We start from the raw sequence: 26,337 nt of genomic DNA, 5'->3' as shown, positions 1-26,337 counted from the left end.
TGGAAGCAATTGGGATGATGCCTTTGTATTGTTTTGTCCTGGAAATGAGTTGCCCTGCTCTGTTTAAAGCAACTGAAGATGGTGGAGAAATCTGAGTATGCTGCATTACAGAATTCAAGATGGGAATAATTAATGTACAAAGGAATGTAATGTATTATTTTTTGTAAGCCAGCGGCTGAAAGAAAAGACTGGCTCTCTGTGATTGTCTTTAGGTGGAAAAAAGCCTGAACATGTTTAAATTGAACATCAAAACTGGGCTTAAAATCAAATATTTGATCTTTGGTGACAATGACATGAATTCAACAGACTTTTAGACCAGATCTGATGTTTCATAACTTGCATAAAAGTTAACTTTTATAAATTAACTCAACTCTCAGTTTGTCTCATCCCAAACAACAAGACATCTTGTGCCTCTCACTTGTGTCAGTTATTCCTGAAATTAAAAAAAGTCCAATGACCTTTTACAATTCTCAGATTGTTTTTATTTTTAATTATGTGCCCTTCATTTGCTCTACTTTCTACAAGCCTGTCATTCAACTGATAAAAGAATACAGGTTTCTCATTCATCAAAGTCCTATTTGCTTCAGATGCTTAGTGAAGTTGTCCTGTGCACCGTTTTTAAGATTATTTTATCTCATCCTCAGCTTGTGGTGAAAATGAGGTCCTGAACTGAGGTGTTTGTGCGCCATCTTGTGGTGTAAACTTTGCAGTACACTTATTCCTGGCTGCTGCACAACTATAAAACTGAACATTTAACTGAACAGTCAGAGGCGTACGTTTTCAGTTTGTGATCTGACTTTAATGACTATTGTTATCGTTTTACATATTATAGACTCTCAGCTGATAAAGAATATAAGAAAAAAACCTTTCTTTGATCTGTTAGGGACATGTAAGAGATTAAAGCGAAGATTCAACTTAAACTGCTAATTTCCATCAACTTTATGATTTAGTATAGTAGCCAATAGATTCTTATAATTGCCTCACGTCATGAAAAACATTTAAAAAAAACATATTTGACCTGTTTTGGGTGAATCATTTCATCATCTTTAGCTATTTTTCAGCTTTTACTTACCTCTATTGTAAGATTTCCTCTGATATTCATAAATACTGGTGATAACAGTTTGTTTAAACAGAGTCTCCATTATTTGTTTCTCTCTGGTGACGTGGCTAATGTATCCTACGAAGACACAAATATTGCAACACTGGCTGGAGGTCAGCCTGAAAAAAGAATGTGAAGAGGAAACGTGATCTGGAAGAAGTCAGGGAGCTTTTTGAGAAGCATGAAAAGGAAGTGAGTATTTTTTCCATTTCGTTTAATGTAAATTCTTGTTCTTTGTATGTTAGACTGAGTTCTGGGCAGCATAAATAAGTAGGAGCATGTTTAAAACTGATTTCATGTGTGCAGTTTGGAATACCTTTGTTTACGTCAGAGTGACCTTTATAGAGAACTAATATCCTCCTTTTTTTCTTATTAATTTTAACAATGGGCATTATGACATTCTTTATTCCAAAATGGAAAAAAGAGAAATCGATGGTACAAGACAAAATGTGTTTCTGTGTAAATACATAATGTGTGCCTGAAATACACTATTATATGACTGAAAGTTTGAGTTTTGTGTTTGGATTTCTTCAGATGGTGACGTCCATGTTTGAATCAGAGGTCGTGTAAAAACCACCACGACCACCTCGGCAGGAAATGTGAGGTTGATACGTTCATATTCTGTAAAGACTGAAATAGTTGCTATAACAAAATTTGATTATTTTGCTACACAACTCAAATTTGTTGACAACGTGATCTCATTTTCCATGAATTATCAGCCAAATGCTATTTTCTCTCATTTCCAAATTGAATCAGAGGCTCCCATCAAGCATCAGTGTGGCTTTAGGTTACATAATTACATTGTTTGTTTTTCTGGATTGTCTAAAAACAGCATCTTAAATGTGTTCTAAGTGGTGACGATCACATCGAAACCGGATCAGCTTTATTTTACAGTAAACTGGAAAAAAAGAAGCAATGTGCCCCCAAATTATTCTGAATAAAGTTTGTTGTTGCAGGATTTATGTTGCTTAATGATCGGTTTCTGAATACTGCAGCTTCAGATTTGAGTGTGCAAACTGAGAAAGTAGAAACCTGAAGGATGTGAGTAAATATAAAAGGCAAAAGATGCCACCTTCCATGCCAGAGTTTAAAACTAAAATCATCTTATGATGGATGGAGTTATAGTCATTTTGGTCAGACCTTATGAATGAGATTATTTATAGTTTCATGCAATATTGTGAGATCTTGTGAGATGTGGTAGTGTTTGGAGAATGTGTTGAGTCTCAGCTGTTACCACATCAGGTTTAGCTCAATATCTGAAAAGTCCCATGTAGCCATTTTTAGTCTTTGTTAAGGTCGACTAGCTGTGGTTTCCATCTTTAATTGGGTTAACTTCAAATGTTAATCAGTTTTAGCTGTACATCCAATGGTTACTTTCTGAGAGTTTTATTAAAATCGGTCAAGTGGTTCATGAGATATTTTGCTAACAGAGAGTGTTGGCTCTAACAGTCATTACCAAAGTTTTAAGCAACTGGCATGTGTCGTGCTCTGAGTATGAACTGTGAATGATTCTCAGCTATGACCACACCCAATTTTAGCGCAGTGTCTGTAAAATTGACAGCATTATGGCCATTTTTGTGTTAGCTGTGGTGGCCATCTTGAATAGGGTTTACTCCAAGAATTCATCAGCTGAATATGTACATCCAATGACTTTCTTCTGAGAGTTTCATTAAAATCCATCGACTGGGGCGTGCAATATGAAGCAGTGGATGCTACAGACAAAATCATTATCGCCTCTCACCTTCAGGTCCAAATTAGTCAGCGCCTGAGGATTCACATTAAGCAGAACAGTTTTAAAATGCAACGGTCTTCCATATAAATTTATGAATAAAAGCCAATTGGTACAATGAAACTGTACAATTTCATAAAAAAGCAAGAAAACATGTGGCTTATCAAAAATATTACAAATAATACTGTTTATGGGTATTTTTAAGAAGTAATAAACATATTTTTCTGGTAAAATGTTATTTATCCTGTAAATAACATAAAGAAATATTACTCATACCTACAATACACTGATTTTGAACAAAAATAATCATTTCTATCAACTGGTATTTATAGTTTGTGATGCCAAATAATCAACATGAAGACTTAACTTTGGAAAAAGTAAAATACTTTCCAACAGAAAGTTCAAAACGATCTGCACAGATTTATTAAGTTATGATATTGAAACCAGAAAACAGAACTTAAACTCTAAATCAGTGTTCGAAATAAAAAACTAGTCATACCTTTCCAACAACTACAGTCTAATCAATGTTAACACATCTGATTATTTTATCTACTGTTACAAACTGTTGTTCATTTGCTTTCGGCTGTTCCCTTTTCAGGGGTCACCACAGAGAGTCGTCGTCCTCCATCTAACTCTGTCTTATTGCAATAAATACCTTACTTTCATTAGATAATTTATTACAGATCAAAGCTGTACAAAATAGTGCAGACGACTGCAGTTTAAAAATTCGTTCAAAGCTCTGCTGCCATGCATTTTTTACAAAAAGAAAAAAACGAAAAATCAGCAACAAGCTGAAGCTACTTGGCTCAAAAGAATTTATAATATTTCAAGCATTACTTTTTCCCAAAACTCAAAATCTGTGCAAAATATGCAGCATTTGGATTGAGATGACATACAACACCATCTTGATATATATATATTTTTTATCTTAAACAAAAAAAACTAATTAAAAAGAGGTGCTTTGTTAAAGTCAGGCATAGCTTCTTTAAATATTAGGAGATGTAAATTCATTTGAGAATACAACATGGTGGGAAAATAAATAAATTAACAACACAGGAAATGTGGGGCGTGGAGCAGTCCCTGCTGCTTTCTGGACTCATTTCCATATCAAGAACAGCGTATCAAAGGCGGCCCTCCAACCGGGGCTTGGATTTGATGTGGTAAATCATATAAGTCTGCAATCAATATTTAATTAAGAGTTCGACGCAGAGGATATATATTTCATGTTGGCTGTAGGATTCCTTTTAATGGGGAAGCAAAGAGTTACTGAGCTGTAATGCTGAGGAGGAATCAATTTGCGTCTGCAATGATTGAGTACATGCAGTGTAATTTTCTCTCGCTCTGCTTCCCTCTTCCCCATCTTCGCTGACTGACAGACACATCTTGGAAGAGCCTGAGAAATATGACAGCGTTTTGCTCTCCGTGGCGACTCCCATTTGTCTCCTCGGAGGAACGCGCTGCCATCAGTCTCCGTCATTTTCCCCCGCGTCTAACATCATCATTGATGTGCCAACTGCTGAATCCAGGCAGGGGTTGGAGGGACTTGTCTCCCCCCGCCTCCCCAACACATCACACATTCAAGGAAAAAAAACAAGGAAGCACAGCACGGATGAGGGTAAACATACAGTGTCACAGGTAAAGCAGCAAACAAAGACTTTTTAGTTAACGTAGTGCTTCCACCTTTTTAAAGTGCTTGTTGATTTGTCTTGAGGTCGTTTTTAAAGCATGATAACAGTACTCGATTTTGCAAAGATACTTTTAAAAAGCAGGAATAAAAAAGGCAATAAGGCATGGCACGTTTTGGCATTTTCACTCTCAGAAAGTTGGTGCCTTAAGGGAAACGTGAAATAAGTACACAAAACTTAAACAATGAAATTTGGTAAAAATGATGCATCATGTTCAACTGTCTCTGTTTTTAAGAAATGCTTCAGGTTAAATCCTGGGTATCATCGGTCCAAAACACAAGGTACAAATGAGCACTTGGAAATGATGTAACCTCAAGTTTTGGCTGGGATAAAGAGTCCACAGTGTGTGAAGTTACCCACGGCTGCAGCAACAAACTCACTGCAGATATGGTGCAGATGAAATGCCAGAGGGACAAAGGAGTCACCACCGATCAGAAAAGAGGAAGACTGAACAGACTCCTGGACTCGGCTGTTGATTGTTCCAGTGGCTTAGCTCCTGTCTTCACAATCAATAAACATTTGTTCTGATCATCAATGAGAGCTGAGGGGAGAAGATCAGGTTTTCGATTCCCACATTTTTTTCTCTTTAATGACTCGACGGCGCCGAGGAAAGCCGACACACGGAGGAGAGGAGATCACTGAGGCCGTCAGAGCCTCAGTTATGAGACAGCTATGACTCAGTCTGCTCATCATCCACAGATGAAAACGGGATTCACACCCTGATGCTTTCTCCTCTACGGGGAGCTCAGCTTTCTCAGCTTCAGGTTCACTGGGTCTGCAAGAATAACACTTTACTTTTAATAAGAAAATCAAAAAAATGACTCAACACAGAAGTCCGTGACTTCTTTACCTCCCAGTCTGGGGGAGTGTTCTCGGCTGTTTCCTATAATTATCTGCAGGCTGGGAGCTGCAATGAAGCCCTCCTGCTGTCGACTCAGATTTTTCACCAGCCTTTCCACCAGGATGATGAATGGAGAGATAAGGAAGAGGAAATATTTGATAAATGAACCTTGTCACCAGATTTAGTAGCTATTTTTACATTCTGCAAAACAAGATTTCAACATTTTACTCTAAAATCAGAGCTGATTAAGCTACCTTTACTGCATAATGTTCCATTTTTTGTATGAAGAGTCTGTAATTGAGCTCTAATCCCAATAGTGACGTTCGATGATCAAATGAAGTTGAAAACTCACCAGCGTCCCCTGCTGTCTTCACATAGTAAATGGATGATGTCTCCAGATTTGATGGTGATACTGTCTGGTCCATTCTGGGGACAGTCAGCCAAAGCAATGTACCTCCCTGGAAACTAACACAGACAAATGGGCAACATATTTACACAACACCTCTAGAACTAATACTGATGGCAATAATCTATGAGTGAACACAAAACAAGGTGGATAATTTCTCGGCTCTTTTGAATGAATAAATGTTGAGGAAATTAGAATGAATTCTTGCATAAAAGAAAACAAAATTTCAACAGTGATTTCATTAAAGTAAGCTAAATAGAAAGAAAGGAAAATGTGACAATCAGCTACAAAGATGTAATAATTACAGGGCAACATAAACACAAATTTATTAGGTCCCGTCTTTAAAAAAAAGGGACTTTTATTTTAAGTTCTCACTGCAAAGTATGGAACATGGAGGTTATCCTGAACTCTGAACTATACCAGATGGTGGAGTTTGAAAGACTTTGCTCCAGTAGGTTTCTATATCAATATGCAATTCTCAGATGTGGATCCACACTCCATGAAAATGAAGCCCTTGGCAGAATCTGCCAAAAAGTCATGTGATTGACCTACATTAGGCTGGTCATAATACTGGACAAGCATAGATACTTGGATATTATGTTTAAGTGGAAATAAAAGAAAGAATCTGTCTGTGAACATGAAAGAAAAGAAAAAGAACGAGTAAGACAAGTGTGAAGAATAAAGACTGAGGATCAGGAAGGGCGGTGGAGCACCATACAGACAGCGCTCTGCATTCCAACTCATGCAGCTTTTGCAGAACAATTTCTAGGTCTGTAAGTTTACTGTTTTAATGTTTTTCCTATTCTAGTCTAATGCTAATATGCCTCACTCAACAAATGTGAGTGTAAATATGTACCAACACATCAAAACTGTTCGATTTTTCATTCCTAAACGACTCTTCCATGGACCTCACCATTGCTGACCTATTTTCTCTCCCGCTGGCTGTTTCTGTAGAAAAACAAGCTGACAGAGTATATGGCAGCCAGTCGGAAATTTTGCTTACAATTTTTTTATTTTAAGACTCATAAAATTAGTTTATGATCAACATGAGACAAATACTGCAAGGATTTTGTTTAGTACTTTAAGAATCAGAGTTTTATATATATATATATTTATTTTTATTTTTTTACCTGTCTGCATGACTTTGCAATGAGTACCTTTTATTTGGCATTTAATATAGAATATGATCATATATTTTACTTGTAATTAGTTGCAGTAAAATATATGGGCTAACTGTGAAGATTAAACACTTTCATATAATCTGTGACAGGTTTTCACTTTTGAACCTTTTATGAATTTATTTTTAACAATAACCATAAAACATTTTGCCTTCTCAGCTGAAATGCCTGATAAGTTACAGAGGTTGTCTCCAGTCCTGGTCTTGGAGTGCCACTGTCCTGCAGGTTTTAGATGTTTCTCTGCTTTGAATCAGTGATTAACAGGTTTCTGCAGAACTTGAAGGACTGAAGAACAGAGAAACATCTAAAACATGCAGGATAGTGACCCTCAAGGTCCAGGACTGGACACCACTGGGTTATAGGAAACTAGCAATATTGCAAAACTTTACTTTCTGTATAGATAGAATCTAAAGAAAAACAAAAAACAAATCTAATTGGGACTTTAGGCCTTTCTTAACAACAAAAGCATTTTTCTTTAATAACTGATTGTCAGTTTTGCTGGTGTCAAAGATATTTTCAAGGGTCTAATAACAAGCTGGGAGAGTTTACAGCTTGTATATCATCTCACCAGTTTCAGTAACTTTTTCTCCTCTGTCTCAGATGGGTGGAATGTGTCCTGATCTCCAGTCCACTCCTCCAGTTCCTCGCAGATGTCTACGGACTGATGAGCTCCGGGCCAACCTGGAGCACAGACGCTGCTGTTAAAGCGCTGAAAAACACGTTTTCTGAACGACTACACCTTTAAAAAGCCCTGTGTAGATACTTAGTAACAATGTTGACATTAAGATGACCCCTTTGTCACTTACTGGGAAATTAACAAGAACGCAGAATCAAATGCTAATCTCAACAGCTGGACCTTTTTCCCCCAAAGTCCTCGATGTACCTGGTTCTTCAGGTCAAAGTACACCTGAACCGCTGAGGGTGGAAAGTCACATATCTAAATTAGTTTATGATTGCAAAGAAAATCAGTGCAAAGCACATAGGATTTGCGTTAATTTCTGATTTTGTTACTAAGTATCTACTCGATTAGACGACACAAATGACTTTTACTCACTCCTACGGTTGGGCTGGTGGTGTTTGGAGGAGTGAGGCTGGGGCTCTGGACTGCTCCTCCCCGACTCGGTGTCTTCTGAGCTCACTGAGGCTCTCTGCTGTTTGCTGGGAAGGTAACAAAAGAAATGCTGTGGTTACAAGCAGCACAGCCGCACTCAGGACAGACACTGTCCTCAACCATAAAAGCTGGGGTTTGAAAAACAAAAAAAATGTGCCCAGATCCATGTCGAGAACAAATCTGTCCCAACACCTCTCACGCAGCCACAACCAGAAGTCACAGAACATACAGCAGCCGCTTGCAAGCCTCTCAGTCCAAGTTTGGGAACAGAACTCACAGGCCACCGACACGATGATCGCAAAAAGACTACATGTCAAAAACTAGGAAGATCCGGTCTCGATTTACAAGAGATTTGATCATTTGATTGTTTTTAGGTTTATTAATGGTGGATGTTCAAAAAGAATGTCTCTGTCACAAATTTTAGAAGTCCCTAATCAGATCTCAAGAAACGAGCCCCATCTTAAAACATAACTGTCATGAGGAAATTAAGAAAACTCATGGAATGAAACTAAAACTCTCCTTTTGTTTTCTGTTTGTGTTACATGCAAAACAGCAAATCTGAAATGCAGACATAAGGAATTGTTGTTTTTTTTTATACCATGTTAGAAAGCCATGGAGGAATTGCTGAGGCACTGTGGGGATCAGTTATGATCTGCAATGGAGGCTAGGCAAGAAAAGAAAAAACTAAAATAAAAAGTAGAGGTGCGGTTAGCTGACGATCAGTTTGCAAACACAGCAGCCGCAGGTTTTTGGTCCTCATGCGATGACGAGGCGAGCCGGGCTGGGCCAGGCTGAGTTTACCACTGAGCGTTACAACAGGTCAGTGGCGCTGGGAGCAGCGGGGACGCGGCCGGGGCCGTTGCCGGGGGCTCCGGGGACGGGGGCTCCGGGACCGCAGGCACAGAAACACGTCAGCTGACAGGGAGACAAAGTCCAGCCCCGGCAGACAGCCCCTGGGAACCCCTCTGGATGGCCGCATGCCCCTGCAAGTGGGGGATTTGGAGGAGTGGGGATAGGCAACTAGACAGCAGTGAACATGAATAGAGAGGGGCTTGTGCCCGTTGTCACATACCGCCACACGTAAAGCCTCGAAACAGCAACGGGAAATGAGAGTTACATTCACTCCAGCTTACAGCATATCTCATATTGAATGTTACTGCATGTGTGAGTTTTGCACAGGTCTGTGGGTTTGTGTGCCTGTGCTACTTCAACCTACAATCATGCTCTTAACGCACAAGTGCTAAATACTGAGTTTTTAATCAAGCAAAGATACTGACCTCTCTGTGAGTGATGGAGAAAGCTGCATGTGTTCAACCATTGGACCATGTTGATAAGCTTCATCTAAAAAGAAGAAAAAGAGAATGTTGTGAGGGGATTTATTTAATTCTACAAATACAGTTTTTAGATTTAGTTAGACTGTTTTTATATATGTATTTTTTTGGTTTGAACCTTTATCTAACATTAACCAGCACCAAATGAGGATGAGCAGTGATTTTTGAATATTTGAAGCCAAATTAAAATAGATGAAACTGAAGAATTAATGCAACCATCACAATCGTGGGGTTTGTTTGTTTTACTGCAGCACCTGGTAGTGTCACATCAAGTTGTTTCCTAACAGTCTGATCAGTGTGATATTACTGACTCACCACCTACTACCCACCCATCTCCCCAGAAAAAAATAAATGAATAAATAAATAAACTAAATAAGAGGAAAAAAAAACTTGGAGCATCACAGTATCTTTCTGCCACTGTAGTTTATTTTGAAAGTAATACAAAGTGTAAAACCACGGTCATGGGTTAGCTCAGCTTTATTGCTAGAAGATGTGCACCCCCCACTATACGTTGATCTGTTGAAACAGTAAAAATGTAGACACATATCTGTACCTGAAATTTTGATTTCCTTTGAGGGTTTTTCAACTGTAGAACTTTGGGTAAATAAACTTTAATTCACCGCAAAGTTTGAACCATGGGGACACGATCATTTTTTAGGAACAAATATGAAACAGGTGACCATCCTAAATTGTACAGCAGCAGCTGTGATTAGCGCTTCTTCAGATGTTTTTTTTCTGCTTTTAAACACTTTGTAGTGCTGACACGTGTGTTATTTTAATTAGTCCTGCATGAGTAAGTATTTCATGCTTTTTTTGAAAGTGTTAAAGCAAAAAATGCCAAATAGGGAGGCAAGAAAAATTTACAAAATTTAAAACTAACTTTGTGCAGAAGGATTCTACAACCTACAGATAAATTGGTAATAGGAGCATCGACAAAGATTTAGATATTTCAGTCCTCAGGTGGCACTGCATAAGAAGCATGAGGCCACCGTGGCACTCAAAGTCCACTGGAGCATCCAAAACTATAACCTTAACTATAATATGCAAATCACACCAACATCTCTGCTTATTTCAGATGAATAAAAAGACATTAGACAGGTGTTGAGCAGTTAGATGAGTTCACATTAAAGTTTACTTTCCAACTTTTTGGTGAAAGTTAAACGCGAGCGTTCTTTGAGGAAATTTCGAGTTTGCATACATTTAGTTGATCACAGACCTCTGAGCAGCTTCTGTTGGTTGGTCAGAATCCGTCGGAGTTCGTTGAGCCAGGCCATCTTCACCTCCACTGACGGTGCCTGAGAAACAACAAAACTTTCCATACATATTGCCTTTACAGTCCCATAACCCAGAAACTTGTTAATGTTATCTTAAGAGAACATTAACCCTTTTCACTGATTGATGTTAAACTATTAAACAGTTTAAAAACAGTTTTGGACCAATTTAGCCACATTTCAATAATTCAAAGTAAGAAATACTTCAAATATCAACAAATTACTGTGCATAAACTTCTTACCTGAACTAAATAAACCTCCTCTCTCCCACTGTACCAGATCTCAAACTTCTTGACGTCTCCCTTAACGTTTTCTGTGATCCCCACTGCAGTCATCTGCAAGGAGACAAACACACAGCTTCAAAACAAACACACCAGTTGCATCACGTAACACATCTGTCCTGCCTTAACCCGAGAACATTTGCTCTTTCATACATGCCTCCGCTGTATGACTGCTTCCTTCCAACATCCTTAATAATAAATCAAGAGCTACTGAGGAGACGCCAGATGCGATGCCCCGTTCATCAGCAGATAAAACAAAATGTCACAGGAAGACATCGGGCTCTGTGACCTGCTGAGCGGCTTAAAGGTGTTGCTCCACTAACAGCACAGACAATAACATCAGCTGCATGTTGCCTCTAAATAATTCTCTTCATCAACACGCTCTGAAAACTAGTGATGCTAGTGATACTGACAGCTACTTGTTTTCCTGTTTTTTGGCATTTAAACTGATCAGAAGGGGGAAAAAATGTTTTAAGAACTGGTTTATTATTGAGTGAGAAAGTTTTAATCAGCAACACAAATGCCCAAAATGTAATTCAAGGGAGATTCACTATTGCCTCTTTTTGTTTTATTGACCAACAGGCACAGTTTTAATGCAGGAGTAATCACATCATAAATAAAATGTTTGTTTTCTTTCAGGCAGTCTGTTGTTGTATAGTTAGGCTTATGCAAGAATTAGCTTTAGAAATACAAATTACAAGACTATTTGGTCTTAAAAGAGCAATAAATTACAGATTTTCATTATGTTTTAGGTATTTTTCAGTCAGAATGCTCAACTTTTAAATAAAGCATTTTCTATCATGTCTAAGGTTTGTTTTATTTTTCTTCACGAAATAAACAACAGAATAAAAATAATCCAAGTCATGATTCCACTTGTTTTTTGTGTCAGGGGATGTATTTATTAGCTACAGTAGTTTCACCTGCCCGTGCTGCACAGACTGACCTTCAGACAGTGTTTGAAGCTGTACGAGGAGGTCTTGTCGCTGCCATCTCCATGCTCCTCTCGACGTTTGCACAGCAGCAAAGCTTTCTCGTACAAGAAGAAGTGCCTCTGCATCGGCTTGAAGCGAGCCAACTCTTTCATGCGGGTGGCGCCTCGTTTATGGCTGATCCACACACTGAAGGAACCCTGCATCAGCACCCGGCCCAGCTCGCAGATGTCACCCTGCACACGATCAGAGGAGACACTTATGTTGCTTGTGTTATTTATCTGATAATATTTAAAGCTGATTAAAATAGAAGGAGAACACAAAGTTTTCTTTTCACCTCGTATCCTGTGATGGCAATCTGATGCATGGAGTCGTTGACTGATTTGAGCAGGTTCAGCATGGCCGTCAGCGCCCCCTGCAGCTCAGATGTGCCCTCACAATCTGGGCTGTATTTTAGCAGCTCCTAAAAAAAAAATTGCACATTCAGCACGTTGTCAACGAAAAGGCAGCTAGAAGTTTTTCTTTATTAGCATTATTCTTGTATCCAACTTTTTGCTTTATCTGAATTGCAAATTAAAGATTAGTTGAAGAAAAAATCCATCTTATGAGCTTCTAACCTTGAGCAGCAGCTGGTACTTGGTGAGACGTTGTACCGGTTTCAACAAGTAGGAATCCAGGCCCAGTTTGTGCTCCAGCTTTTTCTGGCACTCCTTTACTCAGAAGACAAATTTAACCAAACTCTGTGTCATGATTCACCAAAACAAATTACAGTGCTTTCCTTCTAGATGCTGAAAGAATACTTTTTTGGGGGACAAAAAATATTTAAAATCTTACGTAATACTGAAACTGTTTAAGATTCAGGAAAAAAATACATCAAAATGGCAACATTTACCTGAAAAAAGGCACAGTCTGAGAACTGTCTCCACAGCGCCTCAGAGCGGAGCTTATTCTGACAGTACCACTCATACATCTGGAAACTTTCTTTCTAAGGAGACGATAAAGACAGTGAATAAAACAACACAAATGATGCACAAATTACTATGAGAAGCTACGAAACATAATTCCTGATCATCTCACCCGTTCAAGAAAACATGCTCCGACAGTTTCAGGAGCCTCCAGACATCCTTCCAGGTCCTGGAGGAAAACCCTGAATTAAAAGAAAAAAAGAAATAAAAGACAAAGAACCTCCTATTTATTGTTTTCACAACAACTATAGCATATTTATATTTGTTGTGTAAATCCTTCATCAGTTTAGATTTAAAAGGACGTTTGTTTAGACAAAATAATTTGATGTGTTTAAGCTTTTCAGTTCATGATGTTTCTCTTTTTGTTTAAAAAAAAATCTGATTCAGTTTTTAGCTTTTTGCAACAACTGTCAATAAGTTTGCAAAAGTTAGATCACTTACTGACTTTGTGTATTTTGAAACCCAACTTTATTAGAAATACAAATAAATCTGTTTGCAGCATTTAAGAAGATAGTTGACCCCAGTTAAAAGCTTGGCTAAACAGACACGTGCCAAGTGTATTTGTTAAAATTCTTCATCTAAGAGAGATTTAACAAGGTTTGAAAATGGTTCAAAAACTCAAAGAATCATGAGAATCATGAATGTGTTTTTTGCCGCTTTACAAAATGCAAGATTAAGTGACAAACTGTTTCTGTACGTTCTTATGGGTCTCTCTTTGTCGGGACTGTTTAAAAACATATATACCTGCTGTGAAAATTGTAGATCTCAGGCATGTTTCCAAAGAGAATGTCTCTCTTGCTTTGAAGTATTGGAGGTAGAAGACCCGACAGAGCTGGGTTGTCCATTTCAGCCCTGTAACCCTGTAATAATCACACAAATATGAGTTTTGCAACAATAAAACAAAACATAAGCAGATGTATCAAAACAAAAATTCAAAAAATAAGCATCTAGGTGACAACAAAGTAGTACATTTATCTGCTAAGACCTAACAATGAGCATAACTGAGTTTTTATTGAAAAGTATTTGATGTTTTTCGTACCAGCAGCACTGACAGCAGCTCTTCCACATAGATTCTTTCAGTTTCTATGAGTTCCCTCATCACATGACTGCGATACAAACACAGAGGGACATAAAAAGAGACGGCCAGAGGCCATCATTAGCACTGAGCAAAGAGAATCACAGAGTAAACAACATCAGAAGCAGCACTGAGGACGGACAGATGGGTGGACGGATGCCTCCTCCTCACCGCTTTAAGAGATCCGGACTGTCATCTCCATCCAGACTGTACGACACACAGCTCCGGCTCTCCTGGTAGTCATGAATCACCTCAATCTGAAAACACAAGAGACGGGTCAGACCTACTATTCTTGATAAATTATTAGATCAAACAAGAAGTTAGAAAAAGATATAAAAACATAATGAACTTACTTTTCTGGTGTTGGGGCTCTTTCGGGATGATTTCTTCCCAGGAAGTGTGATGTCAAATGTGAATTTCAAACCATCACCTGTGAAATCCACATCATTATCAGCAGCAGAAGCAGCATTTCAATAAATGACAAATAAAATTCATACACGGTCTATTTTAAGATGCTCTGAGAAAGATACCGAGAAGATGACTCATTTAAAACCTTATTCAAACAAAAGTATGACCATACATGTTAACAAGTCAGCCTCTGACAGATTTACTACTGGTGTTAATAAACACAAACACAACATTAATCAGTCAGTACTGAGATATAACAAAGTAAAATGTAAAATTGAAGCGTTTCCCCAGGAAAGGAAAACAGATCTGCAGATGTTTAAATGTCAAGGACGAGCTCTTAAGTGTTTTGTTTTTTCATGTTTTATTACAATCAGTACTAATGTGCTAGTATGAGGTTCTAAATATACGCATGTAAACTTGCATCAGATCATATTAGTTAAAAGAAATCACATTTTTCTTCATGTCCCTTCAGAAAGTATCACAATTCTTCCCAACTCTGTTACTACTTTCATACAAAGGTGCATTAATAAAGAGAACAAAACCTTTAGGAATGAGTGAGCATGGCTAAAAGCCCATTAATTTCTTTCTAAAAGGTATATTTTTCATAAATAAAGGTACGTTCAACAGAACCAAACAGAAAAGAGGGAGACTTGCAAAAGAGACACAGGAAAAGGCAGGAGTTGTCCTGTGCTTTAACAATGATTATTTGTGTAAATATACACAAATTAAAGATTTTAAGGTACGTCTTTATTTCAAGAATGATGTCATTCTTTGTCTGTTTGTTAAGGGACGTGTCATGCCGTACTGTGCTTCGGGGAGAAGAGCGGCGACTTTGAGCGTGGTTGGTTTTCAGGCCTGGGGGCCACCAGCTGCACTGGTCGCACATGTTTTTCAGCCAGCTTCCTTAAACAAGCTTGTCGGTTCTGGATCATCTGCTGCACAGCTGCATGCTTCTCAAAGACTTTACCAAAATGGGCCTAACAAAGAAACAAAAAAAAAGAAGCAGAGATAGAAAAGACGCCAAGACAATGAACACATTCATTCTTTGGTTTTAGCAATAGGCTGATTTGAACATGACAGCTGTGGAATAAATATGTAATTTTGAACTTAAAGCAGCTGACCTGTAGCTGAGGCGTGATGACTGCCTCATACTCCATGGCAAAAATCTCAGGACTTGAGCTCAGCATAGACGGTGTCCCCTCTAGAAACTTCCCAATTTCCCTCAAAGCAGCCTGGGCCCCCTCCTTAGACTGGGACTTATCTACAAGCTGATTGGCCAACATGTATGCTCCATCATCACACCAGGTTTGGGCCTGAAGGCAGAAAGAGTACATATGTATCGTATAGATACTTCCTATTGAATGTCTTTATATGTTTAAATAAATGAACACATGCTTCTGAATACCTGCCCGAGACAAAGCAGCAGCTGGTGAGTTTGCATCAGAAACGAGTGTTTGGTCTTGAGAGCAGCAGAGAGAGTATCACAGCGGTGGCGAAGCTCGTTGCAGCGCTGCATAATGAGAGCCATGGCGTAGTGGTGACCCGCTGACAGCTGGTGTCCGTGAAGGATGATGATCTGGGCTCGAGACATTACTTCCTGTAAGAGTCGACAAATGAACATAACAGAGAGGACATTTTATCGTGCACACTGTGGCACCTTTCATTTTATTTTTTTTCCATTCACTGTACATTCATTTTAGACACAGATACTCATTTAAAATAAGAAGTAGATACATCCGAATGTATCATGACTGACGGTGTCTAAACAAATATATGCAAATACTGAAAAAATCTAGACAAATGATATCTCTATTGAATATTTAGATATAAACTTAAAAAGTTGTACCTTAATGTTTGAAAAAATAGTAATATTTTATTGTGAGTCTGCTGAAAAGTCTCCTAAAGTAATGATGCTGACGATGTAATTGGAGAAACACTGACCTGTGCATTAGATTCCAGAGTATTGAGCCTTTTGAGAGCTTCTTCTGCTTGAGCCAAAGTATTCACATTTATGGACAATTCCTTCTCCCGACTCATAAGATGATCCAAACACAAGTCCATCTAAAAAAATATTTAATCCTTTCAGACTGTGTGCAACTTTCATCTGCTTAATCCTTCAGAACTGGATGAAACAGGGGTATTTGTATATGACATCCCCGTTTTAAAGACACTATGGTGAAGTTTGTTTGTATCCTAGATGAAAGAGGTTAACTCATTGAAAGTATGCAAATGGAAAATACATATAACAGAAGAACTTTACCTCCTGAAAGCTTTGCTCATATCTGAGCAGCTGAAGGTACTGATGGAGTTTCAGATGATGCTTTTCAAAGAAGCCATCAAAGGCAGACTCCATGTCTCTGAGCTGGGCAAGAAGCCTACAAGAAAGATAAACTGCGTAAAAAATCACATTTCTTTTCACTTTTTAACTTTCTGTTAGTGGTTGTAGAGGTGTATGTTTTCACTATATTGCATATAGAGTAAATTTAAGAAATTCCTAAACCAAAAACAGCAGCATTTCCTTACCTCTGTACTGTCTCCCAGTCCAGCTTCACATCCCACTGGGAGTCATTCTCCTTCCCTGTGGCTTCCAGGTTGGAGAGAAGATGACGACCTTCCTTTGAAACGGACCTGATTGCATCCTTCCAAACAGTAAGATACAGAAAATCAACATCAGTGTGCTTTTCTTGGTTCATGTTTTTGGCATGAAGCCTCACCTTGAGTTTTCTGTACTTATCAGTGTGACTCTCAAGGAGACGCTCGATGGTTTTCCCTTCATCAGGCAGCTCCGTCTCTGCCAGCTCAGTACCAAAGCCCTGAAGCATCTGAGCGATGTCTTTTACTGTTACAGCAAAACTTTCAATCGCCTGTAGTGGAAGAAAAAGAAAATTTAGACTATATATTTGACTATTAGATGATAATCATTGATTTTTCATAAAAATTATAAGAAAAAAAACCTGAATGGTACAAACATACTAGCTCCAGTTTGTTTAGGAATCTGTTTACCGTTCGTAAAACAATCCAGTCACTGTGACAGTAATCCAAAGTGCCGCCAAACTCGGACGTCAGCTGGTTCTCATCAATGTAGCGCAGCAGGTCTGTGACAGAGCTGAGCATCACCACCTAAACAGGCAGACAAATCTGAGACGTCACAAGAACACTTTATCATTTTGTGTTTTTACAAGAAATCTGATTTTTTTTCTATCTGAAAGAAATGATTTATAGTAAAGGCAGTAAAATATGAAACCATCTTTGTAATGAAAGGAACTCTATGCTTTGGTGTGGAAATGGATTTAAAACAGACTCAGATCAGTGTGGGACCTCTGCCATGTTTACCAAAACGTTTGACTCATTGGAGCTCCGGTTTGTAACACGAATGAGAAGTACCTTGATATGATGTGAGACATATTTCGTAACTGAAGAGGGGCTGCCTTACTGGCATCTTAAGCATGAAGTCGTCCTGGCTGAAGCGGAAGCCGATGTCTGTAACAGTACGGTGAAAGAAGCTGGTGGGTCGGAGCACCAAGACCAGATGGAGGTTCCCAGGGAAGGAGGCCTTGACGAGGGGAAAGAGAGTAATTTTTACATTACTGATATACGCTCAGGAGGACCCTGATTTAAACGCAACAACAGCAACACTGAGTTTAAGGCCAAAGAAACATTAACACAGGCTGAAACATTCTACAAACATTACACGCCGAAGTAAACTGGCAGAAGAAGAACTGAAACTGAAAGAAAGAAACTTCCATTCTCAAAATGTGACGCCATGTTTCAAAAGGTCTGTCAGTTGTTTCATTATTTATAATGCATTTATCTTCAAGGTTGAAGTTGTTACCTGACATTGTACTTCAGACACAACAGCTGTATCAGCCTATTATACACAAGGGAAGTGAGATGACCTCTATATATCACAACTGGATGACATAATTAACTGTATTCCATAAACAACCTCAACTTTATGACTCAGAAGTATAAGCCAAAGTGTTTAACAAAACAAAATCATAATAAAAATAACTACTCATACAAATTAACTCAAAGTCATAATAATAAAGTAAAAGTTCAGCATTAAAAAATAATACTACATAAAGGTACAAACATTTTTCTAAAACATTTCATCATAGCATTAACATTTCATCTAAAGGATTGAACAAAAGACATTATATCAAACATGTCTAATTAATGCAAAAGCCAGCTCTGCAGGATTTTAATTAGCTTTTAGTCAAAGCCATCAGCTACAACATTAATTGTTCTTGGCTCGACTTCACCGTTTCCAAGATAAACAATCATCTTAAAAGTCAACAGTTCGGTTACTATGGTTTTCCTTTGGGACACCCACACACACACCCACACACACAGCATCATGACTAAGCAGAAGCGGTCAGCGCGCCGCAGTGCAGCCAGTCTGCGCCGCTGCCGCATTCACCCTGCCCGCCTAAAAACTCCACCTCAAACTCCTCAAACGACGAATTAAACAAGTTCAGCGCTTATTACCGGGCTCCTGCGGACATCTGGCATTCCTCGGCAGTAAAAGCAATCGCTCATGGTGTCGGAAGTCATCGCTGTTGTACACAAGTTCCCGCCTGATCAATAAAAAAGCAGTGCCAAGACGACAGCGCCGCAGCCCCGTCCGAGCGGCGCCGCTGCCGCTGCCGCCTGCTGCCTCCTTCCCGGTGGAGGGCGGCAGGCAGCGCTCACTGCAACCCTTCTCCTCCTCATCCTCTCCTCTCCGGAGCTTCCCGCGTCATCGCACAGTTTCTGCTTACTCATACATTTATAGCAATATGCGGCGAGAGACTGAACGTGAAAGGTCTCCTTGAAAACAATGCGCCACTCTGAAAAGCGAACCAAGACCAGTTTTTTATGCCAAAGCAATTTATTTTGAAGTTGAACACCTTGGTTTTCAGCACCACGGACAGCTATTCTTTATTGAATTAAGCAAGGGATGCACCGCTACCTTTCATGACACTTTTAACAAATATCATCTTGTGTTGAGAAATGATGGAGTTGTAACCGTTTAGCTCAAACCTTGTGAATGAAGTTTTGCACGAGATGCTTTTGCGCTCATTAAATGTGTTGAGGAAGACTACCTGCCACTGACGTACTAAATTTTGCTAAATATCTGTAAACCTGAACTAAGTTCTAGCCATTTTTTGTGTTGGCTAAAGTCAATTAGCTGTGGTGGCCATCTTGAACCTGGGTAATCAGTTCTAGATCCTTCCACTGAGGATCTAGAGATATATTTATCATTTATTATATTATGCTAATGGTACAGAAAACCAACACATACAAGGGCAAAAACACTGCTTTGCCTTCGGCTGCAGACAAAAAACATTACTTTTAAAAAGATAATCCAGATCTTTGGTCTATGGAAAAGTTATGAACAGTTAGCCTATTTTATCTGTAGATCTTTGTTAAATTAGAGTTTAATGAAAAAGCAAAAATTTTAAATTTTAATTACTTCAAATCTGTAAATGTAATGGTGCAGTGTTTAGAGCTGTCGCCTCCCAACAACAAAGTTGCAGGATTGCTTCCCAGCCTCGAGCTTTTCTGGTAGAGTTTACATGTTCTCCCTGTGAACACGTGGGTTTACTCCGGGTACCTCAATTTCCTCACACAGACCAAAATCATGTATGTTATGTTAATTGGTAACTGTAAAAATTATTCCTAGGTGTGAGTGAGAATGAATGGTTGTTTGTCTCCATGTGTCCCTGTGATGGATGAGACCTGTCCAGGGTGTCCCCCGCCTCTCCCACAGTGACTGCTGGAGACGGGCAACAGCTCCCTGCGACCCGAAAAGGAGGATCGGGTAAAGGAAACGGATGGATGATATTTCTGCCCGATGTGACCCAGGCTGCACCTAAAGTGCTACAGCTAATCGTTACTGCAGCTAATTTCACTTGCAAATAACCAAAGAATTAATGTGAAACTGACAGAAATAGTCAAGTTTTATAAAATAGCACTTAAATGAACTGCTATGAAAGTCCTGAGGTTAGTGTGAGAAATGACATGTGCTTTGGTCTGGGCTTTACTCAGACTAGTCTTTAGCTTGTCAAGTCTAACCCTAACCCTAACTAAAACTTTATTTCTCCTGAACTATTGTTTTAGTGTACAGCAACATTACAGGCCATAAATAATCATGAAAAGTGAATAAGTAATATTTGTTCCGATCAAATCACTTTTCTGAAAAATAATTATGAAACTTACAGCTATTCTGGCAAGTGCAGTTTTGATGGAGGGCCATGTATCCAGTCTTCGGTCTAAAATGATGATAAATTTGACTCCAGGTTGCCTCGTTCTGTGAACAAGATATGCATCCTTATAATCTGCAGTGCTTTATAGTTAGTTAGAAGAGATAAACACAAAGTAATAAAAAAAATATGGCTCCATATTTCCAAGTATTATTACATCTACATAAAATAAATCTTTTCCAAACTTGGAGCAGATAACAGGCCTTTAAACTGCTGTAATTAAGAATGTCCCTAATCTGGGAGGAAATGAGGTTTTGACTTAGAGGACATCAGTAGGACGTTTATCGCTGAGCTGAGGATCAGTGAAAAGCACACCAGCTGTACACGCTGTGGTTTTGGTGCACTGCAGAACAGAGAAAAGAGTCAAGACAGGAGGGAGAAAAATGGAGGACACACCGAGGGATGAGAGTGAGGTATGTAAAGACTTTGGCTAAAGCTTCCTCTGGAATGTCACTGAACGCCGAGCACTCTGGGAGGGTGATGATGACACTAGAGTCCTCTCCACGTCCTCCTAAAGGGGAAAAAAAGAAAGACTTTGTTTTTTAAAAAAAGCACAAGTTATAATAAAATGGTAAATAAGTAAACTCACCTGACAGGTATGCCACTTGCTTTTCTATATATCCTCCCACCTCCTTCATGCTCACAGGGACAGTCACCTCTGGAAAACAGGACTTTTTTTTTTTACAAAGAAGAAACAACTAGTAACTAGTGTATGAATGTTTTCTTTTATAAGTAAACACATCTTTAATATGACAGGGGTGAACTTGAGTGCATCCTTCTTTTATCTGAAAACTAAAACCTGAAGGACAACAAGCAGAAACTATTTTACATGGGGAATCATATCATCCATCTTTTATGAAGAACTTTCCTTTGTCAGACAGATAAAGTCAGTTTGCAGCTCTGATGAGGGCTTTCTTGTACAAGCTAAAGAACTGGGGAACCACTTCAGACTCAGGAAAAAAGTGATATTTGAATTCTTAAGGTCTCTGTTATATTAAATCTAGTGCCTAAACAGTCTGGGGGAAAAAATAAAAATTATTCTTTAGGATATGTTGGAACTGAAGCCCTAAAACATTCTCCTTTCTCCTTACACATACCAGACATTCTAACCCAAAAATTACTCCAAATGTGATACACAGTTATTTCCACTTAAAATGTTCCACAACCTCATGAGTTGTACTCAAAATATGAGCTTTAACTGTTCTGGAAAGAAAAAAAAAACATGCATTTGATACAAATAAGAGGTTGGAATCGTTTTTTAAAAAGTAATAAACAAAACAAAGGCTTCTTTATTGGGAAGCATCTTAAATCATTGGTGCAGCAGCATTAAGATGCTCTGAATGGCGTGCTTAATTCAGGTAATGTTCCAGTCTGAGTGGCGGATAAATGCAGCCTCTCTAAGAGCAGTAAGTGCAGTTCATATGGAGCTTACATGTGGAAACTGATGCAGCAGCTATCGTTCAGTCAAATGTGCGGAGGCCGGGCACACTGTGGATCATGTTGTCACTGCTAACATGTGCTCAACTTGCACCAACAGTGCTCCTGACGCAGGATAAACAGCTCATGGAGATTTAGTTGAGGGAAAGCTTTTAACTCTCTGGTTTTATCTCAAAAAGTTATCACTAGCAGAAGCACATATACCAGTGACGCGCACACACAGTATGAAGGAGATAATTTGCTCACTCTGTTCAGCTGGTAATGCGACAGATCAGGAGGAAGTGATTTTCAAATATTTCATCCTTTGCTTGTAAATAATTAATTGGTGCAGAGAGATAAAAATAAAGGAAAAGTAGAGGACCAAATGAGGTGTTGTTTTCCATGAGCCGACTGCATTAATGCTGTGTGTCAGGGAACAAGTAATAAGCTCCACTGATACCTGCTGAATATTTGATGTGTAACAGAGAGAAGCTGAACCAAGTCAGGCCCCAGCAGCAGAAGATAACTTAACTGTGCACACAGATCCAGGATACAGTTACTGTCACGCTTGAATAGCTTTAAAATCGCTAATACCCGCCTTCAGAAGACATTCAGGGGGTTCAGGTTAGTCTTAAATTACCAGATGTTAAATGATGTTAAGGTACTTTATCAGCCACAGTAACTGCAGTGTGTAGGGATGTTTTCCTGCATGAGGGAGAAGACTGTAAAATGCTGCATAAATTGTAGGGATCAGGTTGCAGAGATGTGTAAAAAATAATAATGAGAGTGTAACAAATTTTGTAAGCAGTTTTTTCATCACTTAAATGTGATGTCAGCCTAAAATACCCATAAAGGTGTAGACTTCTACTAAATTTAATCAAAGGAAGGCTACCCTGTGGGACAAACTGCAGTGGGTTTAATAAACCTGCAAGTTTGCGGAAACACTGCATCCTCATTGATGCAGTCCCCGCCCACCTCGTGACGGCTCGCCTTGTTGTGTGCCTGACCCAAGAAAAAGCATTACAAGTAAAGATTTATTTGGCATAATTTACAGTAATTTTTCTCTATGTTATACCCATTTCCTTCAAGAACTCTTTGAACAGTCATCACGACCTCTGCACGTTACATCCAGGACAGTGTGTACAGACGAAAGTCAAATAAACTCTGTTTGCTCTTCTGTTCTTACATACAGTGAGAGAGAGAAATGTTTGCCAGAGTCAATGGAAACAGTGATTTGACTCAGACCAATCCCTCCAGTGTGCTTACAAAAGCTGAAGGCGGGGAGCTTATCGTTGTTGTCCAAATACTGATAACTGTCCACAGCGATTAAATCTCATGCAGCACCTTCAACAAGCATTTAACCCACAATAAAGGGTTTTGTAATTTTTTGTAAAGCTGAATAAAAAATTGTTTGACATCTCGATCATAAGTGAAGGAAAATTAAAAGCAAAATGAAAACTTAAAAAAAAAAATACAAATGTTATGATTTCAGTCAAAGTTTGAGAAAATATCACCACCAACGTACAGACTCTATAAAACTGGCTTACAGTTATTGCTAAATATGCAGTGTGATAATCCATAAATACAGTATTTGGTTGATGTCACTAGTACCTGAAAAGAAGCAGACTTGTGTAATACTTTGAAAGGCAAGAAACCCTCTCTTACTCATAGAAACATTTTTATTAAACATGTCATGCTGCTTTTAGGTCATGAGGTCTTTGCTACATGAAGCTTTAAGCACTGGGGGATTAGACTGGTGGGTGGTAAAACTCGGGCAGAAATGGGTGAAATAAAATTGTGTTTTCTCCTCACTAAGATGGATGAAAGTTAGACTTGTTTTGGATCAGAAATGTCTGAATGATGAACACTACACAGAGGCAAGTCTTTGCTTAGGCAGAGCTGGTGGTTCTAAGTTTTACTTCCAAGAATCTGTCTAAAAAACAAATACCTTGGGGGTTTGTGGAAAGAATTTTGTAGCTTATTTTCAATTATTCCTAAATAAATATTTGCACTTTCCCATTTAGTCTGTAGCATCAGCTGTCAATGAATTAATACATTACACCTCAGTGCAAAGGAGAAGCAAACTTATGTAAAGTAAGTGATTTACTATAACGTGTCTAATTGACCCACACTTTAACCCTCACCCAGTTTCCACAAAGCTAATCACAATGTTTCTCATTCACCCACTCATTTAGTGCTTTATAGTATATATGTTAAACTCAGCCCTTTTATAGTCTCACCTATATACAGATAAACATATAAGGGGAAATGAGGCGGTGCAGTGTCTTGCACTTCGGCACACCGAAGGTTCTGGGGATCAAATCCCTAAAACCCTGGATTAGAAAACATCCCTACCCCTGTGTCAAAACTGTCTACCTGGTATGTTTTCCTCTACATATATTTTTTTTATTTGTCCTACGCTTTCTTCTGAAACTGACAACATAAAATGACAGTAACAGTGTACAATAGAACCTCAACAAACCAGTTGAAGTTTAAAACGTAAAACCGTGATTTGATCCTCCCTTAGTTACAAGATACTACAACTGAGAGAGTAAAATTTCATTTTGGGTGTTGTCCAGTCACTGATTTTAAGGGTTTAGAGTGATGAATAAAAGAATGCTAGCAGATTTTTCAAAGCAAGGAAGGACATTTCTGCAAATTATATTTTGGAACTGATGTAGGTGGAGGATGCTTCTGTGGTTACTACCACAACAGTTCATTCAGTCTGTATGTGTTTACTACCACATCCTCTGTAAGAAGATTAGAGCAAAGCTGAAAATTTTAAACTCAGAATAGTCCTTTTCCTGCTGTTTGTAACTTCTATAATCCAGAGCAAGGCTCAAGCAGTATGTGTAGATATCTTGGTGACTGATATATTTTGTTTTATAAATAATGTCTTCACTGTTGAATACATTACTGTATAAATTGACAAGAAGCTTTTTCCTTTTGTTCTCTTAATACAGTTGCATTAAATGATTAAGTCAAATTTCAATTCAATACATGGCAAATACTCCAAGCAGCATTATGTATTTTTTCAATCCACTTTCTGTTGTAAATATGATAAGAGCTAGCAACAGAATTATGGTTTCTACATCCATGACTGTCCCAGTGATCTACAAAGCTACACATCATTCCAATGGATCAAAATGTATCCATCTGTGACGGCCTAAAATAGCTGACATAATCCCTGCAATAGCCCACTGCTGTAGCAAAGCTGCAGAAACTGGTACATCAATAATACTGAGGTGCAGTTCTCCAGTTACGTTCTCTAATGGCTCCTATAAGTTACAAATGGTCACCATACATTAAACTAAATGGAACTCTGTCACAATACATTTCAGTGTGCTGCACTGTGCTGAGAATAGTAGTAACATTTTTAAAAATGAGGAATGGTTTCAGTACTGATAACAGAGCAATACTGGCTACAATCATTGTAAAGAGGTCTGTCAGAGTCATGTTACTTACGCTGCAGAGTGCTCTCTAGCTGGGAGCCAGCCTGAAGAAGGCAGTGGTAGCTCTCCATCTCCTCCTTGGACTGTTTAGCCGGCTCCCTCTCCTCCTGCAGTGAGGCTGGGCCCATTCCCTTCGTTTTAGACACAGAATCAGGTTGGGACAACTGACTCTTGTGGGAGGTATTTACAGACTTCCAGGCCTTACATCTTCCTTAAAGTCATATAGCCCTTCATAGTGTGAGTTTATACAGACCTAGAAATGCTACAAAAGGAAAAACCTCTGTCCATGGGCCTCTGCAGGTTCCTGGGTCCGGATGGAACAGTTCCCTGAGGTTGTTGCTGCTCCTTCTGACCTTGAGCTGCATAGAGTCTCCACGCTGAGCCTCACAGCCACAGTGCAGCAGTAGACCTCCCCTCATTGGCAGAAATCAGCACTTTGTCGACCCATTGCTGCCCTGGCCGGCTGTGAAGTTGTTTTTTTTTCCTCCCGGTTAATACACGCTAGTGCCGACAGTGTGTGCCGCTCTCAGCAGCAGTTACCTACTTCAAAACAAACAGAGCTCCATCTGGCCACGGCTGTCTGTCTCTTTCCCCTCCCCTCTGTGAGAATTAGTGCGTCAGCTCTGCACCGAGCAAAGCTCAAGAGTCTGCTCCTGACATGCTGCCAACTCCCTGCCTACTTTTCCTCTCACTTCTTCGAGCTCCTTTGGCTTTTTTGTGCTCTCTGGATGTAGGCTGGACTCTTGGGCTGTCTTGCTGCCATGTTAATCTCTTTTTCTCCAGCTTTATTATAACACAGACGCGCACAGACAAGGAAGAAAAGATCTATTGTTAAAATAAAAGAGAAATCTACCTCTCCCTCTGCCAAGACGTTTGGCGCATGGGAAACAGCCTTTAATACACAAAAATCACATT

General features: G+C 39.0%; 1 protein-coding gene across 3 annotated transcripts; it reads right to left on the bottom strand.

Annotated features, from left to right (window-relative positions):
- Nucleotides 1-3,228: 3,228 nt before the first annotated feature.
- Nucleotides 3,229-26,123, bottom strand: mcf2a (MCF.2 cell line derived transforming sequence a). 3 transcript variants are annotated; one of them, XM_037977238.1, is made up of 31 exons: nucleotides 25,676-26,121; nucleotides 25,436-25,553; nucleotides 21,144-21,212; nucleotides 20,951-21,065; nucleotides 20,511-20,601; nucleotides 17,743-17,862; nucleotides 17,313-17,429; nucleotides 17,024-17,173; nucleotides 16,833-16,948; nucleotides 16,570-16,684; nucleotides 16,251-16,370; nucleotides 15,715-15,906; nucleotides 15,431-15,622; nucleotides 15,115-15,286; nucleotides 14,255-14,331; nucleotides 14,073-14,158; nucleotides 13,866-13,932; nucleotides 13,571-13,686; nucleotides 12,939-13,008; nucleotides 12,754-12,846; nucleotides 12,479-12,571; nucleotides 12,199-12,324; nucleotides 11,876-12,097; nucleotides 10,894-10,986; nucleotides 10,597-10,675; nucleotides 9,327-9,390; nucleotides 7,993-8,096; nucleotides 7,507-7,619; nucleotides 5,707-5,819; nucleotides 5,364-5,464; nucleotides 3,229-5,288 (listed from the first exon to the last, which is right to left on the bottom strand). In XM_037977238.1, exons 2-31 carry the CDS (start codon nucleotides 25,548-25,550, stop codon nucleotides 5,248-5,250), a joined length of 3,342 nt encoding a protein of 1,113 aa, XP_037833166.1. In that variant the 5' UTR covers nucleotides 25,551-25,553; nucleotides 25,676-26,121; the 3' UTR covers nucleotides 3,229-5,247. The 3 variants fall into 3 exon arrangements, with proteins under 3 accessions (XP_037833166.1, XP_037833168.1, XP_037833167.1); XM_037977239.1 differs by lacking the exons at nucleotides 3,229-5,288; nucleotides 5,364-5,464 and adding an exon at nucleotides 7,745-7,853 and having other exon boundaries at nucleotides 5,709-5,819; nucleotides 25,436-26,123; XM_037977240.1 differs by lacking the exons at nucleotides 20,511-20,601; nucleotides 20,951-21,065; nucleotides 21,144-21,212; nucleotides 25,436-25,553; nucleotides 25,676-26,121 and adding an exon at nucleotides 18,798-18,991.
- Nucleotides 26,124-26,337: the final 214 nt, after the last annotated feature.

Source organism: Kryptolebias marmoratus, linkage group LG9 (genome assembly GCF_001649575.2).
Source record: "Kryptolebias marmoratus isolate JLee-2015 linkage group LG9, ASM164957v2, whole genome shotgun sequence".
NCBI lineage: Eukaryota > Metazoa > Chordata > Actinopteri > Cyprinodontiformes > Rivulidae > Kryptolebias > Kryptolebias marmoratus.
This window is presented reverse-complemented; position numbering and strand designations above follow the sequence as displayed.